The 17,819-nt window shown below is 36.6% G+C and overlaps 1 protein-coding gene and 1 long non-coding RNA gene across 2 annotated transcripts in view; one reads left to right on the plus strand and one right to left on the minus strand.

Moving 5' to 3' along the window:
- Positions 1-8,586: 8,586 nt before the first annotated feature.
- Positions 8,587-14,979, minus strand: LOC139740862 (uncharacterized). Its single transcript, XR_011711593.1, has 3 exons — positions 14,813-14,979; positions 9,209-9,240; positions 8,587-8,650 (listed from the first exon to the last, which is right to left on the minus strand). It is a non-coding gene; the product is annotated as an uncharacterized lncRNA (long non-coding RNA).
- A 1,577-nt stretch (positions 14,980-16,556) lies between these two features.
- Positions 16,557-17,819, plus strand: part of LOC139740881 (kinetochore-associated protein 1-like) — a 61,585-nt gene continuing 60,322 nt past the window's right edge. The window contains exon 1 of the mRNA XM_071651466.1: positions 16,557-16,871. Coding sequence (XP_071507567.1) covers positions 16,734-16,871 — 138 coding nt within the window. The 5' untranslated portion in view covers positions 16,557-16,733. The remainder of the gene's footprint in view (positions 16,872-17,819) is intronic.

The raw sequence follows: 17,819 nt of genomic DNA on the forward strand, positions 1-17,819 counted from the left end.
CATATATGTATACATGTTCAATGATAAATACATGCCTTGTTTTGTTTTGTTTATTGGCATCACCATCCCAATATCAAGCATGACATTAGCTGGAAAGAAGGACTGTTTGAAGAAATGCTGTAACTTACTTTCACAAAGGTGCATCATAAAGTACATTTTTAGTCTCTTATACAGGTCTGGCATCTCTTGTGATGTGTGAAAGTATTATGTATATATACATATATATATTTATATATACATGTGTATATTATAATTATATACACGTATATGCTTGTACGCTGTACAAACATACTCGGACATAGCAAAAAAATAAATAAATAAATAAAACCTTAGCATTTGCACATACAGTTTACATTGAACTTGCAACAGAAGGAATATCAAATAATGAACCCTTATTACCATTCTGCCATCGTAAAACTTTTAGTTATTACATGGTACGACTTCCTATATAATTTGCCATTTATTTATTCTACTGTTCATCCTTATTTCATAAAGCTTGGCACAAGGATTATGGTTGAGCAATCAACTACTTACAAGTGTGGGAAATACCAGTGGTATCTAATGAAGGTTGGGTTTTAAGTGTCAATGTCTAATCCTAAAATGTCACTTTTGCATGATTTCATCAACTTTAATATTGGAAATGTGGAGTAACACAACCAGGTAGTAAGGAGAATTCAGTCATCTTTACAGAACGTTATGGGGTCAGGGTGGTGATCAAGTTCTGGATATTTATGCATAGAGTTTTCATCGTTTCCTTGAAGTTGGTAGGAATGATAATGTATGATTTGACTGTCGGGTCACTGTACAGTGTATTTGAAGAAATGTAAGAACAGATGTTGGGTGTACAATGTACAAGAGTTAGAGCCAAGTTCTTTTATTAGCATTTGAACCTAAGGAGTACTGGATGTACATAAATGTACATAAATCTCACATAGCATGTGAATAGACAAGACAAGGCAACTAATTGTTCAGATGCCGAGTACAATGTTGTCGGGTTTAATGTCAGCGTCTGCCCAGTGCTTTCGTTTACACTTGCCTCACTTACTTTTTATCCAGTTTTGTGTTCTGCTTTATTATACATGTACATTGTGTAGTTAGTGCCAGACATGGTTCAAGTTTGGTATGTAAATGACATTAGGGCATATACACTGGCAAGGTACAAAATGAGAAAATGTTATGTGACATTGCACCATTTCAGTTTGCTTGCTTCAAAACTTTGGCAGCACAAGTATTACAGTTGGATATATTTGTTCATGTACCACATACTCCTTTGCAGCGAGCGTGTCATATCCATAATCTTGATAGCTACGCTTTCACAAGACATTTTTTGAAGTGACCAAAGGCAAAACTGAGGTATCTTTGCACTAGTTTTAAAAACTGTTAAAGAAGGCTGTTCTTTTTTCTTTCTCTTCCCCATTCTCTCTCTCTCTCTCTCTCTCTCTTGTAAATATTGTATATAATATAAAACTGACAAAAGTTCATGAAATAGAGTGAGCACTGTCATAATCTTCATATTCAAACTTTTTATTCACTGCAAGATTTACAGTGCGTAAAAGTAAAACATCCCACAATAAGAATAAAGTGTACAAATAGAAATTTCATGTACAGCACACTCGTTCTCTGAACCAGTTCTTCAACCTCTCTTGATTCAGTAGCCATAAATGATGTAAGACCTTTCAAAGGTTTTATAATGTACTGTATCTCCATTGCACATGTACAGTATCTCATAAGCAAACCAGAGGAAAACAAACACATTCATCTCAGAGAAAGGCTTACAAAAAACAAAAAAAAACAAAAAAACTTGCGTTTATATGGAATATGATTTCACTGTATTATAGATCCTATTTTATGAAGGTCAAACTACTTCAATTCCACATGTGCTCTGGAGCATAATTTGATTTGTGTTCCTTGATACGTACACTGTACCTGTCAGATTTCACGCCTGCTTAAGAGTTATCTGTTAATTCAGTACAAATAAATCATCACTCCAAATAATCTCATGTTTCCTTGTGTTTTCTTTCTGTAATGCAATGGTCTGAGTATGATAAATGCCACTTCATGGCAAATTAATTATATGTACCGTCTTAGGAATTTGTTCTAAAGACAAGGTTCTATGATGTCAAATGAGGGCAGAAACGAATCACTTGTGTGTTACGCGCATAGCTCTGGCACACACTACGCGGTGCCTGCCTATTATGAGAGGCTGAATGTAATGCTTTACGCACTTGCCCATGCGTATTAAGGCCCCCATACACAGTTTTTGCCCCACAGCATGACGTCATTGGAACCTGTACTGAGGTAATACAAACATTAAAAAATTGAAGTGTAAACTTGATTTTCAAGAAAAACGGTTCAGCATGAAAGATATTTTGTCTTCATGGTGTAATTTCTGTATGTAGGTTTGTATGCTAGAAGGTTTTTACCTGTACATGTATGACAAGATAGATGTTATTGTTACAAGGAAATATCTGTGGTCCTGATCCTTCTTCCATACAGGTCAAATGTACCAGGTTACTTCAATGAATCCTTGATACTTGCCCTACAATTCATAAAATCAAAAAAAAAAAATCATTTTCAATTTTACTGTATTATCACTGAAATTCCCAACCAAAATCACGATTAGACACAACACTTTCAGCCAAAGTAAAAAAAACTTTGCCCAAAATCTAGTCACCATGCCCTACACGAAGTGTCACATGTCTTGGCTAAGTACATGTACATGTATCATGAATCAGAATAGTTGTAAAGATCAGGACAAGGGACAGAAGATCTGAATACATTACACATATTTGGAGTCCCCTTTGGGGGTGTACACATTTTTTTTTTAAGTTCCCCATTAAGCATTTAGGCAAACATTCCAAATTATGACACCTATGAAAGTAGTAAGCATTAATGCTTGCACCATGCAGTACAGTTGTAGAGACTGCACAAGCAGATTCAAGATACAGTGTACAACTGTATTTCTCTTTGAAATCATGATGCATTTATTGCCAAAATAAATATATTTCGTCTAAAATTTCCAGGTTCAAATGTCAACTTAAAGTCCTGTTTTTGTGGGAATTGCTTGAGTGAGAACTATGTGTCACACAAATCTCAGAATTAAGAACTCTACTAATTAACTGTGGCCAGTGTTATCAGTTGTCATCACGGAAAAACCATGGTATTAAAGGGATCGTATAGTTTTGGTTGAGACCTAACTTCAAGTTTCTAACATTTTCTGGTAAGATAATGAGAAACCTCAAATGAAATGTGAAAGAGCAAGTAATTCAAAAGGAATTCAATGTTGATTTGATGAAAATTGGTTTTGAAATGGCCGAGATATCCAAAACAGAGCAATCCACATAAAAGATGGGACCCGACTTTTATTACCATTCCTTTGTTTTACTTTGGCATTGGAGGACTCAGCAACTAGAAAACTGATTTTCATCAATTAAACTTTGAATTTCTCTCAAAATGGTATGGTCTGTACAACAATGTATTTCCTAAGTGGTTTCTTGGTATCTCACAAAAGCCCAATTTTCATCTCCACCAATACAGTGCACTCCCGTTATAACGAAATGCTCAGGACCGGCAGTTTTCTTTCATTATAACGAAATTTCGTTATAACTGAACAAATACAATATATGACGAACTAAGGAAACCACGAATATATATGTCATATACTGTTTGTTGAATACTCATCATACACAAGAAAGCTATGTGAAATGGGATGTTACCTTTTTAATTTCACTGAATATTTCATTTAAAAGAGAGCATAATTATACAGTTGCTTGTACTGTCACACATGTATAGAAAATGACAGTTAAGGATTCGGTTACAATTCGCTATGTCAAAATGTTCGTTTCTTACAAAAGTTCGTTACTCCGAAGGTTCCTTATTGCAAAGTTTCGCCATTCCCGGGATTCCGAAGGTTTGTTCATTTGAAGCTTCGCTCTTCCGAAGATTTGTTATTCCGAAAGTTCATAATTTAGATATTAATATATTGTTTGTTTTCCAAAGGTTCGTTGACCGGAAAATGAAATGAGGTTCGTCATTCCGAAGGTTTGTAAATCATAAAATGAGAAAGGTTCACTATTCCAAAGGTTCGCTGTTCCAAAGGTTTTTTAATCCGAAAATGAAATAAGGTTCGTTATTCCTGAGAAAGCTTAGTTTTTCGAAGGTTCAGTTACATTTTAAAGACGATTATAAGGTTTGCTATTTCTAAGTTTTGTTAGTGGAGTCATCTTTTTCACTTTTGGATTAACGAAACTATTTTTTTAACATTCTGATTAACAAACGTTTGGAATTCATATCATTTTTGGTTTAACAAACCTTTGGAATAACGCCAAAATGTTCGTTATAGCAAACCATATTTCATTTCCGAAGTAACGGACATTTAGGTGTACAATTGTATCAGAATCTGTGTGTTTTTGCAATAAGAACCTTCAGAACAATAAAACGAGCCATATTCAATTTCAGATTATTGTATTACAATAACGCAAGTTCCCTCGAAAAACTGTACGTGACACACGGAGCAAACACACAGTGATTGAAGCGTTCGCTATCGCCCATGATGCAGAGACGCTAAAAATGCTTGTTCCGCTATGTATTTACGAAAGCGATCCACATTTCGTTATAGCAAAGCACATTTCTTTTGTTTTTCTTTATTGATGGTGCTCGGAAATGTCTTCATTATAACGGAAATTTCGTTATAACAGTGTTCGTTATAAGCAAATTTTTTACCATAGACTTTAATGGCAATAATTTTGGGCCAGAAGTTTTATTTCGTTATAACGAAATTTCATTATAACCATGTTCGTTGTAAAGGGAGTGCACTGTACTATACAATATCATCCCTTTAAGTTCTATTCCACAAGGGTTCAACACATCAAGGTCAATGAAATATTCCATACAGTCTGTCAGTTTAATGACGTTGATGGAATGGTATTTCTCCTTCATGTGCTGGTCACATTTTGTGCCATCAAAAATGTTCATCCCTGCAGTCAGTAAGATGTGTCCATTTTCCCAAAGAGGACTTCCTGGGCGGCTTAGATCACGCTAGGAATTAGAAGCGATGGAAGGCAGCTACCCCTTTTTCTTTCACTGCCTTTGGTGGACGATGATCTGGAAGAAGACCTGTTTTAAAGAATGACATTTAACGTAGACATTAAATCTTATTGTCCTGTCAGCCAGGGAAATACCTTGGGATAAATCATTTAGCAGTTCACTTACAATGAACACAGTTATAGCAAAATATTTGATATAACAAAGTTACTTGTAAGCACCACTGATAAAGAAAAATAAAAGAATTGTGCTTTGTTACCTCGAAATGCGGACTGCTCTTTTAATTTGAAATTACATAGAACAGACATTTATAGAGCATCTCTGCACGGGCAAACCTTTTAAGTTTCAGAGAGTTCAAATAGAAATAGCCCATTTCGAATGATGATTGGTTTGCATGATTAATGTGAAGTGGGTAGCAACAAGGAAATTAATATGAAATCCGAAGGTAACGTCCATCATTCTGAAGGTTCATTATTTGGAAGGTTACAATCAGACAATAAAATAAGGTTCATTAATCTGATAGAGGATTAATGAACCTTCAGAAAAACAAGGCAAATGCCAAATTGTGTCTCGCCCATTCGCGTACAAGAAATTAATATTTTTCTAACTCCCAGAAGTTAATTGACCCGCCTATGACCTTTGACCGGTGATGACCTTCAACTCCCCAAGGGACATTTACCATCCAAATTTGGTCACAAACGGACATAGGGATCAAAAGTTATGAGCCATAATCGAAATGCGCCATAAAAACTTAATGGGCCCTAAAAATTTGTTGTCCCCTTTCTGTGACCTTTGACCTTGTGATGACCTTTAATTCCAAAAGGGACATCTACCGTCCAAGTTTGGTCACAAACGGACATAGGGATCAAAAGTTATGAGCCATAATCAAAACACGCCCTAAAACCTTAACATTGGGCCCTAAAAGTTCGTTGACCTCTGTATGTGACCTTTGACCTTGTGATGACCTTCACCTCCCCAAGGGACATCTACCATCCAAGTTTGGTCACAAACAGACAAAGGGATCAAAAGTTATGAGCCATAATCAAAACGCACCATAAAAACTTAACATTGGGCCCTAAAAGTTCGTTGACCCCTGTCTGTGACCTTTGACCTTGTGGTAACCTTCAACATCCCAAGGGACATCTACCATCTAAGTTTGGTCACAAACAGACAGATACATCAAAAGTTGCAAGCCATAAACGAAACGCGCCCTAAAAACTTAACATTGGGCCCTAAAGTTCATTGACCTCTGTCTGTGACCTTTGACCTTGAGGTGCCCTTCATGTTTGGTAAAATGTGTAACTTTGTATAACCACTCTGCCCTCCAAGTTTGATTGAAATTGAAATCCTCAGTAGAGAGTTATTCAAGTTTTTGTAGCATTACGAACATACGACGGACGGACGGACGACGGACGGACAGACACCGCAGGCGATCCCTTAGTCTCCCCACATCTCCAGTGGGCTCGATAACAACCCTTGTTTCACTTTCAAAATTACCAACCTTCAGATTAATGAACCTTTTTTTTTTTTCATTGTTGGATCAGTGAACCTTCGGAATAATGGACCTGTGGAATAACAAACCTCATTTCATTTTTGAAATCACAAACTTCTGGAATAACACATGTTCGGCATACCAAGCCTTCATAATAATAGGCCTTTGGAATAACCAAAATAACTTCAGAGTAACAAATTTGAAATCACAAATCTTGAGAATAGTAAACCGTTATCATCACAAGCATTCAGAATGACAAACCTTCGAAATAACGAACCTTTGGAATAATGAATTGTAACAGAATTTTAAACCGTGAAAAACTGAGCAAAGAAAATGGGATTCCATCGGGATTCAAACCCGAGACCTCTGGATTACTAGCCTGCCATTCATACCATCAAAAAGTAGTGCAATATAAAAAATCAATGCACCACAAAAATTTCCAGGTTTAGAGAGCTGAATGCCTGAGATTACTATCTGGATCCTACAGTACATTACCTGCTTCTAATGCTCTCTCCACACACTCTTGTAAAACACGTTGCTGTTTGGAACAAACTCCTGTAAGTGAACGAGGAAGAAGTGTGCCATCTTTGTCCACAAACTGACTCAAAATAAGCACATCCTGAAAAAGAATAAGATACAGAAATGTATAATCGTATGTATGAGTATGATACAAGAATTGATGACTTAGCAATAAGATGACATGTGTGTGTATAATGTATAAAAAACGTACATATATATACATACATACATACATACATACATACATACATACATACATATATATATATACATCATGGCTCAACACTAACTTTTTTTGTCTGGTGGCTTGTTCAGGCCACTAAAATCTTTAAATCTGAAATGTTGGTGGCCTGCCACTAATTCTTAGTGGCCCTGGGCCACTAAGCCACCATTGATGTTGAGCTCGAAGTTGAGCCTGGCACTAAATGCCTGACTTCTTTTTAAGGAACAAATCAAATCAAGTAGCATGTACAGCAAACAGAAAATGAGTACAACATCTCTGTACTGGAATCACTTCCTGCTTATCATCTTGTTTCCTTTAATACACAGTTAGGTATTTTGTAATCACTGGTTATTGGTAGCCCACTATTTACTAGAATTAACCCGTTCCTTCCGCAATTCTCTGAGTGCCTTTAATGCCCCCAAACGAGATTCTTTTCGCCCGTCTACAGAGAGGCACACAGGTTGGTAATCCAGCTGTGTGAAGGCAGTCAAGCGGTTCATTGTGTCCCCCTTTCTACAGTCAACTACATGTGCCCGTGAATAATGGAAATATCGATCGGGTGCGAGGTATGAATAGAGCGTGCGCTGATGAGCTCTCAGAATCTTTTTGTTCTACACAAAATCAGGCACCTGAAGGAGGTGACTGGGGTCAGCGAACCCGCATTTCTAACTGATCTCAGCCTTGATCATTATGTACATGTTCGTACGAGTTTACAGCAGAACAAGCAAAAAACTAAATCAGGAAAAGGTACATAATACTGTAAAACCCCCTTTTTTAAACAGCAGGAGAACAAATCCTGATAGAATAAACTCTGATCTTTTTATCAAACCCACTTTTCTGAGCATTTTAACACAAAGAAACATGAATTTAGGCCACTGAAGCAGACACCCTTGTCTTCATTTTGGGAACCTGGTAAACCAGGTTCCCGTATATCAGTTGCTCCCACGGGAACCTGCTAAACCAGGTTCCCGTAAGGAACGGGTTAAATAGAAAGAACTTTCTAGCAAAACTGTCCATAATGCATTGCATACTATCTTAGTATTAAAGTGAGATACTTCATGATTAGGTGTACACGGACAATTGTAACTCCATCAGTGGGGCACTCCGAAGAAAATACCTCAACTTAGGATATCTGACATACTTAGGTTTCATGACACAGGCCACCTTCAGGAATCATTCTAGTTTGCAGCAGGTGATTAACAGATATCTTAATGACTCAAAAAAAGCTCAATTCTGTTTGTTTTAATTACTTCATAGACATGACATCTTACCTTATACGTAATCCGTAAATTGCGACTGCGTATTGGACAAGCACCATGTGGATTTTCAATTGCTGAGTATCTACTGTCAGTTTCGAGAAATGATGCATCAAGCTGACAAAGAAAGCAAAACAGAAGTTCAGCTTCTACAAAGAGAATTGCTGATGTGATGATTCTCCTGGTTAGCAAATATCAAAAAGCGGGATTATCATTTTGCTGCCTGTTCACTCATCAAAATCATCTTTTGACAATGTTACTCATTTTTGAAATTGCCCAGTGCTCTGATTCATGGTAGAACTACAATATAGCAGTACATGTATTTCAAGTGTATAACTACATGAGGATACTAACAACATTATCATCCATTGATTTCTTTGTACATTATCATGAAAGAAATGAAAGGCATTTTAACAGCAAAGCAGAGTGAAAATGTGGATAAAATTCTGAAGTGCTTTGATGGAAAGATGCATTAATCCATCATGGGGAATCTAGAAATCATTTTGTATGCTGACTATCAATCAGTGTTTTAATGAGAAAGCACACTTTTAATGACCAGCATTTTATCAATCATCTTGAAGCTATCACTCTACGAATAAATGAAATTCTGCTTAAACTGTGATATATAGCTCAACTTCCTGTATAGAATGTAAAATCTACAAAACATTTACTCACTTCTATTGTATCTCCATCTTTCTTCTCATAAACTGAGCAGGACAGAGTTGGGAACATCGAAAAGAAAGTAGAAAAAAAGGAACATGTTGGGTATAATACATTAGCTCTGTAGAAGTTACTTCAAACTTCCTCATCTTTGCTCACCTCAGCATTGAGAATATCATGCTGATTGACAATGAATACAGTAAATCTTGCAAAAGTTAACATGATACGTAAATAAATGTGAAGGGAAAAAACTGTTTATTTGTGGGTCTTAGTGAACACCATACAAAACTTACATAAAGTTGTTGAAAGTCACCTTGTTGACTTACAGGATTTCCCATGATGCCACCAAGAAATCATGCTGACATACACTTGTAGTTAATTTGTGCAGTTATGACTGTTGATTTACAAAAACAGTTTCACGAGAATTAACATTTAAATCACAAATAATTTTGATACCTTGGCTTATGGTATGCAATTTGTTGACTTCATGTGTGCTAAAGGAGTTTTATGTTTTTGATACTTTTCACATTACAGGGCAGAGCATGACACTATTTTTTTTCTCTGGTGGCTCATTTCTAGGGCCACTACTAAACTTAAATTCTTTCATTAGATTTGCAGTTTTGATGGCAAAAAAAAAGAAAGAAATGCAGTGGCTTAAAATAGAATGAAATGTACAGATTATGATTTTTAGTTGCCCAATCAGGCCCCAAAGCTTTTCTGGAAGTTGGGGATGGGGGCAATATCAATTCTTGAATTTTAGTGGCTTTGGGTCACTGCTAATCAATGTCCAGCCCTAGTTTGCTTTAAATCATTCCAATATCTGCTGAATTAAAAAGGCAAACAGGATGTATTTGTTCTACAGCTGTCATAAGAAACTGAGTGGAAAGACCTCATTGCATATTTTCTTTGACAAGCAGGTCTACTGTCGGTTATTTGTCAGACAGTCAGGGCTCTGGTACCATACATGGCCGACGGAACCGTAGGGGCCGTGGGGGCTCGGGCCCCCACATTTTTTGTGCACCATACAAAGGAATACATAAGGTGTCATCACTTTGGGCCCCCACACATTTTTTAACCCAGAAGTACGTAAATGGCACTTAATAGAAATAGATAGAGATATTGAAGTGTGAGCATGGTAAGGTTGTTTTTCAATGAAGACCTTTATTTTTTGTTTGTTTGTTTGGCTTTTTTTTGAGCTGAGGACCTTTTTTTTTTCTGCTTGTCAGCTGAAGAAACCTGGAAATGGAAGGGGAGAGATGAGCTGAGGACCTTTCTCTCTTTTTTTTTTTTTTTTTTGCTTGTTAGCTCATGAAACTCGGAAGTGGGCCCCAACACTTTTGAAAACACTCTGCCGGCCCTGCCATACAATTACAAATTATCATACTACGGTGTACACGATTTCTTGTACATAATACAATGTAATTACAGTATACAGTGTACCATACAAATAACAATTGAATTTATCCGCCATGTCACAGCAACCCATGCCAAAATCAAAATGGCCTTGGCTCCTATTACAGATCTAAACAAACAGTAAATTTAAGTTTCAATACACAACTAAAGACAAGACAAGAGTAGATTGTGATCCATGGGATATCACCTTGATACATGGGGAATGAGGTACCGGTACCGATAGGGTCGTAAAGTGCATGATTGCCATGACTATTAAACATGCTTTGATCGCAGATCTGGAACCGATAATTTACCCTACATGTACAAACTAGATATATCGCTACGGCGACTGATATGCCTCCGCCATAATGCATGGTTCTCCTAATAGGTCTATAGTACAATGTCTTGACAATGTGTGATGACAGTTGACAGTTTCACACAATTGGCAAAATATTAAAATGACAGGTTTGCCACAAATGTGCTGAATGTTCACTTTCCTAGAACTAGGTTCAATTGGATGAATGATTAAAATGTCACAGTGCAGGTATTTGGGGAACTGATGATTTTTACTTGACTTTTGACCCTTTTATAAGTTTAGGCATTGAGTAATTTTCAAGGTATTGAGAAAAAGTATAATTTCAGTATCAAATGGGAAAATAGCATTATCTAAACCTGGCCTTTGACCTTTGACCTCACAGTTCCAAAGAGAATCACAGTTAGGTTGAACACGCATAAATATGTAAGTTTCATGATGATACCTTGAGTCACTTTTGAGATATGGAGGAAAAAGTGCAATTCAACACTTTCACTTGACCTTTGACATTTTGACCTTTGAGCAAGAAACTTCCCACAGAATATATATCGGGTAATACATGCATACATCAAGTTGTAAAAAAAAACACCTTCAGGCATTGCATGAATATAAGGAACGTAGTGATATTTCGAGGAGTTGACCTTAACCTTTGACCCCATGACCTTTGAACCATGACCCCCAACTTCCCTAGATAATCACTGCCCATTAGAACAAGCATATATACTAAGTTCCATGAAGATACCTTGAACCTTTTGCGAGATATGGAGAAAAACATGAATTTTCAACCTTTTTTTTCACAAAATAACCTGTGACCTTTGACCTTTGACCAAGTGACCCTAAAATCCAAACAAAGTATTATCCCCCCAGGATATACCCTCATACCAAGTTTGATGTAAAACCACCACACGGTTCTTGAGATATCGACAAAAACAAAACGGGACGGACGTACGTACGGACGGACAGACGGACGGACGGACGGACGGACGACCCGAAAACATAATGCCTCCGGCCACTTCGTTGGCGGAGGCATAAAAATGTAATGTCAATTGTTATACATGTACATACACCTGTACATGTAGTCTAGGCCCTAGTGTTAAAGGTGCATGGTCCCCGTGTTAATAGTCAAATGCGTACACGGGCGCACGGCGCAAGTTTCCTATAGAGACCTACGCTATCGACTCCTCTTTAGCGCTTACGCTTTGGCCCACTTCCCCGAGTCCGATGAAGTCCGATTCACTGTAGTCAGTGGTCGGATCACAGTTCGGCTCATGATTCGGCTGAGGGGGATGACAGCTTTAGCAAATTTCTTTTGTGATGTCATAATAACAAGCACATAAATGCACGCACCCTGGCATTACTACAGACTACACAATGCACAGAGAAGACAACGAAGGAAACGTTACTTAGCAACAGCTACGCACTTTACTCTTGATGACAGCTCAACTTCGGTAATCTTCGTATCAATGCTAATGGTGATTGGCAGTATTATCAACAGCGCCCTCTACACTACCGCGACTATGCCCCTTTAAAGGACAAGTCCACCATCATTATGATCATACAGTTGTATACACTCGGCACAAAAAAAAAGAAGAGAGTAAACACTTTTTCGAGTTCGTATCTTTCATAGAAGACTTTGATGAGAATCAATGTAGTATATGCCATATTAAAGGTATAATGTAATTCAATTAGATATCACCCTAGTAGGTGACTATAAATGGAAACTTTACACATAAGTGAACACATTTGTTTTTATTCTCCAAGGCACAAAAGTAAAAATTGCAAAAATTGACATTTTGTCTTTCATATAAATGCCTTTCAAGATAACAATGATAAGAAAAGACCAGCATTGTAACACAATGAGAGATATGAATCAAATTATAGCAAAAAATAAGTTTTCATTCTATCTCTTTATAACCTCAAACAAAATCAAAGTGGGAAACTACAAGGGGAAAAATATTAAGAATTTTCTGTCAACTAAAACCTTAAATGAAATAAGGAGTAAGTAAGTAAGTAATGACCAGAATATCTTTATTTCATTCTCTAATTCAGTAATTTAAGAATTCATGAGAAAATTAATGAACTAATTATTTACAATCTTCCTAATATGATAAATCAATTCATATTCTTACCATTTTTGATCATTTCTTCTCTAACTTCATTTGAATTTGGATTTGACAGAAGATTCTTCATTTTCCTCCATTTTTTCATACTTTTAGCTTTCATTGATCTTTTGGGCTTCAGTGAATACTATTGAGATCACAGGATCATTTTTGCAACTTAGCTCATGTTTTTTATTGTGTTCAATTGGTCTTTTGTTCTTATTGTTACATGGAAGGGCACTTACACATAAAATGACAACTTGCTCATTTTTGAAATTTTTACTTTTGTGTCTTGGAAGAGAAATATAAATGTGCTCACTCATGTCTGAAGTTTTCCCTTTCTATTGACCTATCAGGTTGCAGCCACTTAAATTATCTTTCATATGGTACATGCATATAATACATCGGCATTAATTTCTAACCAATCTAAGAAATATAAACTTGAAAAAGTGTTTACTTTTTTTCTTTTTTCTTTTGCATAGTGTACATTGCCTGGATTGAGTCAATGCAATATTGGTATAACAAATCAGTGAAACTAAAAGTTTTGGGAAAATTGGACAATCTGTTCAAGACAAAAGTTAAGATTGTGAATAGAATCCACTCTTAAGTATCTGTGGACTTTGACCGAAAGATCGGTCTATATCTGGTCGTCAGGGATTTTTTCCACGGAGGCTGTGTCTGGCTTCACGGATCATAGAGCGATAATGTCAAAAAAATAAAAGACTCCTCCAGACAGACGGATCTTTCTGTCCGCTCTGTGGACTGTGCAGTCACCGCTGAATGAGAAGACTACAGTGTATTAAAACTTGCGTAGAACAATACCGAAAATAATTTATAGGGCCTCCGCCTACAGGCAATTTCACAAAATTTTATTTTTTGAAAAAAGCGCACATTTCTTAGACTTGTCACTGGCACATGGCATATGTTAAGGGTAAGGGTAATATTATTATTCCCCTTGTCTTCTGAAAGAGGCAAAGTCAAGACCAAGTGTTCTGACAGCTTCTGTTGTCATATAAGTCATGGTTAAATTTACGCGAGAAAAGTGAGAATATTGCAACTGATTGACAATCATAATCAGTTGCGATGAAAACATCTCGGCGGGAGAATTTCATGAATTTGAATAATAACGCAGCACCCGATTAGAACCAACACTTGCATGCTGTCGAGTGTCGGGCGGAAGAATTAAGCTTGGTGGTCTAGTCTACAGTAAATTACTTTAAGTACCTGGAAGTAGTACAGACTACTGAGTACTACTGTACCTGGCTGTATGTTGAATTCTTTATGGGGCCTATAGCAATGGTATGGTAATAGTATCGCTTTAATTACACGAGTAAATTAATGTAACATCACTCATCGGACATCAGTACATCACAACTTGAGCTGAGTTTAGGTTCTCACTACTACTAGATATTTCTAACGCTAGGCACAGCACTAAGTGACTAACTCTATGTTGTTAACCGTTAGATCTTTGTAGTAGTATACTACAGATCTAGTAAATTTAATTTTAGTGACTGAGCAGAAACTTCAATAAGACACTTGCTTTTTTTGCGTAAAATTTACATGTGTAAATTTACAGCGACAGGGATGTGTATGGCCTCATATGGTGGTCAGGTTAAAATGATGAAGATGAGTGTTTTATGCTGTTTACCGAACCGTAGGCCGTAAGCGCAGCGTAGCCAGTAGCTGTGATATTGTGTAAACAAGTTCAGTCGTATACAGTAGTTACACATAGAATTCTATGCCTGGGACTATTACATTACAATGAGGCTTCGATTCACTATTCAATAAGCTGGAAAGTCAGTCAATTGTGCTCACCTTTCCGGTACTTTTCGGAATGAACACAGCAAGTAGAAATATGCTTGGACGATACCATTACTGCTTTTGACGTAGATAATGCCTTCATTTGCATTAACTTGTGTGCTGAGCGCGATATACTACGGGCATGTTTCGCGAAGCTCAGTGCCGGGTTAGCCATGATTATAACAGTAGATACAACGTAAAATGAGGTACGTGAGGATTCAACCTCAGCTCCCTGGGTATACTGTACTTGGTATACAATTATTGTACAAGTACACTTGTAGTAGTAAACGCGGTGGTCATGCCAAGCTAATAATCTGCGCGCACGCAATTGGCAAGGATAAGTACAGTTTAATGTACTCTCGATGTTTAAATTATCGAATTTTTAAGCTGGATCTTCATTTTGTGAAGTACTTTCGACACCTTAATGATTCACATGCAAAAATTTTATGTAATTTCCGTTGCGCTAATCATAAACTGCCAATTGTTTCTGGAAGATACAATCAGATTCCAAGAAACGAAATATTTTGTACCCATTGTAATGAAGAGAAAATTGGTGATGAATTTCACTACCTTTTTCAGTGTACACTTTTTAATGAACAACGAAATACTTAAAGAAATATTACTGGAAATACCCAAACACTATGAAGATGGATCAATTATTTAATTGTTAAAAGAAAACAGTCCTAATTTCCTATTTAACCAAGTTTTGTAGTTATATAATGACACATGTTCAGATTGCTAGTATTTTTTATCCTTTTTGCAAATACTGCATGCCTTTTTTACAGGCTGTGCCTTCTTTACAATTGATATATAACTTATTTGTCTTTTCACTCTCTCCTCCTTTTTTCTTCCATCTCTCTATACTTCTTCTTCTTCTCGTTCCCGTCTCCATATTTCCTTTATTCTTGTTCACTTAGCGTATGAATACATTTCCGTATGTCTTTGCGTTTTTCTTTTATCTGTTTCCATTTTTTTTTTCCTGAACCAAAAGTCACTCGTATATCTTTTGTTAATTCACCAGTCTTGTGTCCTCCTCACTCTCCGGCCTCTTCACCTCCATATCCCTTCTCTCTCTCTCTCTCCCCCCCCCCCCCCCCTCTCTCTCTCTCTCTCTCTCTCCCTCTCTCGTCATATTTCCCTTTCTTTGTTTTGTTTTGGGTTTTTTCACCATATATCGTGTATATATTGTATATTTCTGTACATTTTTTTTTCTTTTCATCAATCGCATTTCATTCTTATTTTCTTTGTTATAGTTGTTTTGTGCACTTTTCAGAGTTATTTGCAATTATTATTTATTGATATTTTAATGTGCTATATGTTTTTCATTTGACTCCGATACCCAGAGTTTGGGTTGTTGAGTAAATAAACTTTCAAACTTTCAGTAGGCATGTCGGTCAGAAAGATACCTTTTTTCTTTTTCTTTTTTTCTTATGTTCATGCGGCATTGGCTTATTGCCAATTTGAAGAGGACGGAAGACGGAGCAAGTGTTTTGATCACGAGTAATTTTTAATGACTTGAAATAGATCTATCCACCGTATCAAATAATTTGGGTAAATAATGCCAATGTAAATTTTACTTTAGTATGTTGTGAATAGGCTTTCAGTCAGAGTGATTTTTAAGCGATGAAAACCTACTTACGTTGTTTTCAGGCTCGTTCTCGCGGGAATTAAATTCGTAGCGCGCTCGCTGCGCTGCTGATGAGCTTCGCATGTTTTTACGTACAATTGTGATCGAGTATAGTACGATCAAGTACCCGTTTGATGTATGTAAACGTAAGCGTAGCTCTGCTCTCATATCTCTACTCCTGCTGCGTATTACCAAATTGTCCAAATTTAATTGGTCCCACTTGAATTGGTACATCCTTAGGCCATCCTTTATAATAGTATTTTATCTTTTTACATGATTATTATGGTTACTCACTGACTGTTGAGTATCATGAGCTGGGACCTGATTGAGCTTGACTTTGGTCTTGGAGGAGAAACTGCCAACTTTGGAACAAGGCATGACTCCGGGACTGCCCTCTTCCAAGTCAACACTTTGGCGACAATATCACATTCCGGTCATAATGGAAAGGTAAATCGTACGGAACCCTGTAACAGGTTACGGAATTGAAAAGCCGACATCCTAATTATGACGTCGAAGATGCATACAGAAGAAAAGTTGTAACTAAACTTGTGGAGATCTTGAAGTTGTAAAAAGTTAGGTTTAACGTTAGTAATTTAGATGCATAGACTAGGTCTAGATCTATTACTATCTTATTCTTAGGGTCTACTGCATGCTGCTGGGCAATTCCGTATGGGAAGGGCAAAAACAGCAAAATTCAAAGTTAAGTAAATGCTCAGAAATTTAAGTTTCCCGTACAGACGAATTGTTGTATTTACGGAAACAAAAAACCCTTTTCCAATAACTTTCCTCGTTTTTGTTGTACACACTTTTAAAGTTGGAAGACTATTTATTGTATTTATCTAAAATTTTACAATATTAAATGAAAATTTAAAATGAAACAACTAATATGTCTCTGCTTTATCCATACTTCCACATCTTTCTTCCTATGCTTCAACAATCACATATAATGAATCATTCAGTCACTCTCATTATGGTATTTTTTTGAGAAATTTTCAAAATCTACTGACAAATTGACGTAATTCCGTTACCATAAAATTGAAAAACGTTTTCTCCTGAACAAACTAATCACTGATTTTTTCTCCCCTTGTAAATTTTTTCTCTACATGTGACTCCCTGAAAAGTCACAAAACATTTTGTGAAATATCTCCTTCAGTTCTTCTGTAATTGTGGTAACGGAATTACATGGTAACGGAATTACATGCACATCTAATATGGAAGAGAATGACATATCCTACTTTTGTGCCAATATGTATGTGAACTGTTCATGAAATAGCTTCAGGGCATTATTATTGAGCTTAACAGTGTTAGTGATTGGCAGTGAAGGAGTGAAAGTTGAAATATGTGTATAGTATGATACACTGACATGACTCTGACAGCATACAGTAGCTGGATGCC

This window comes from Diadema antillarum, unplaced genomic scaffold, assembly GCF_040938485.1.
Source record: "Diadema antillarum isolate AM-2024a unplaced genomic scaffold, OU_Dant_1.0 seq00000889_RagTag, whole genome shotgun sequence".
Classification (NCBI taxonomy): Eukaryota; Metazoa; Echinodermata; class Echinoidea; order Diadematoida; family Diadematidae; genus Diadema; species Diadema antillarum.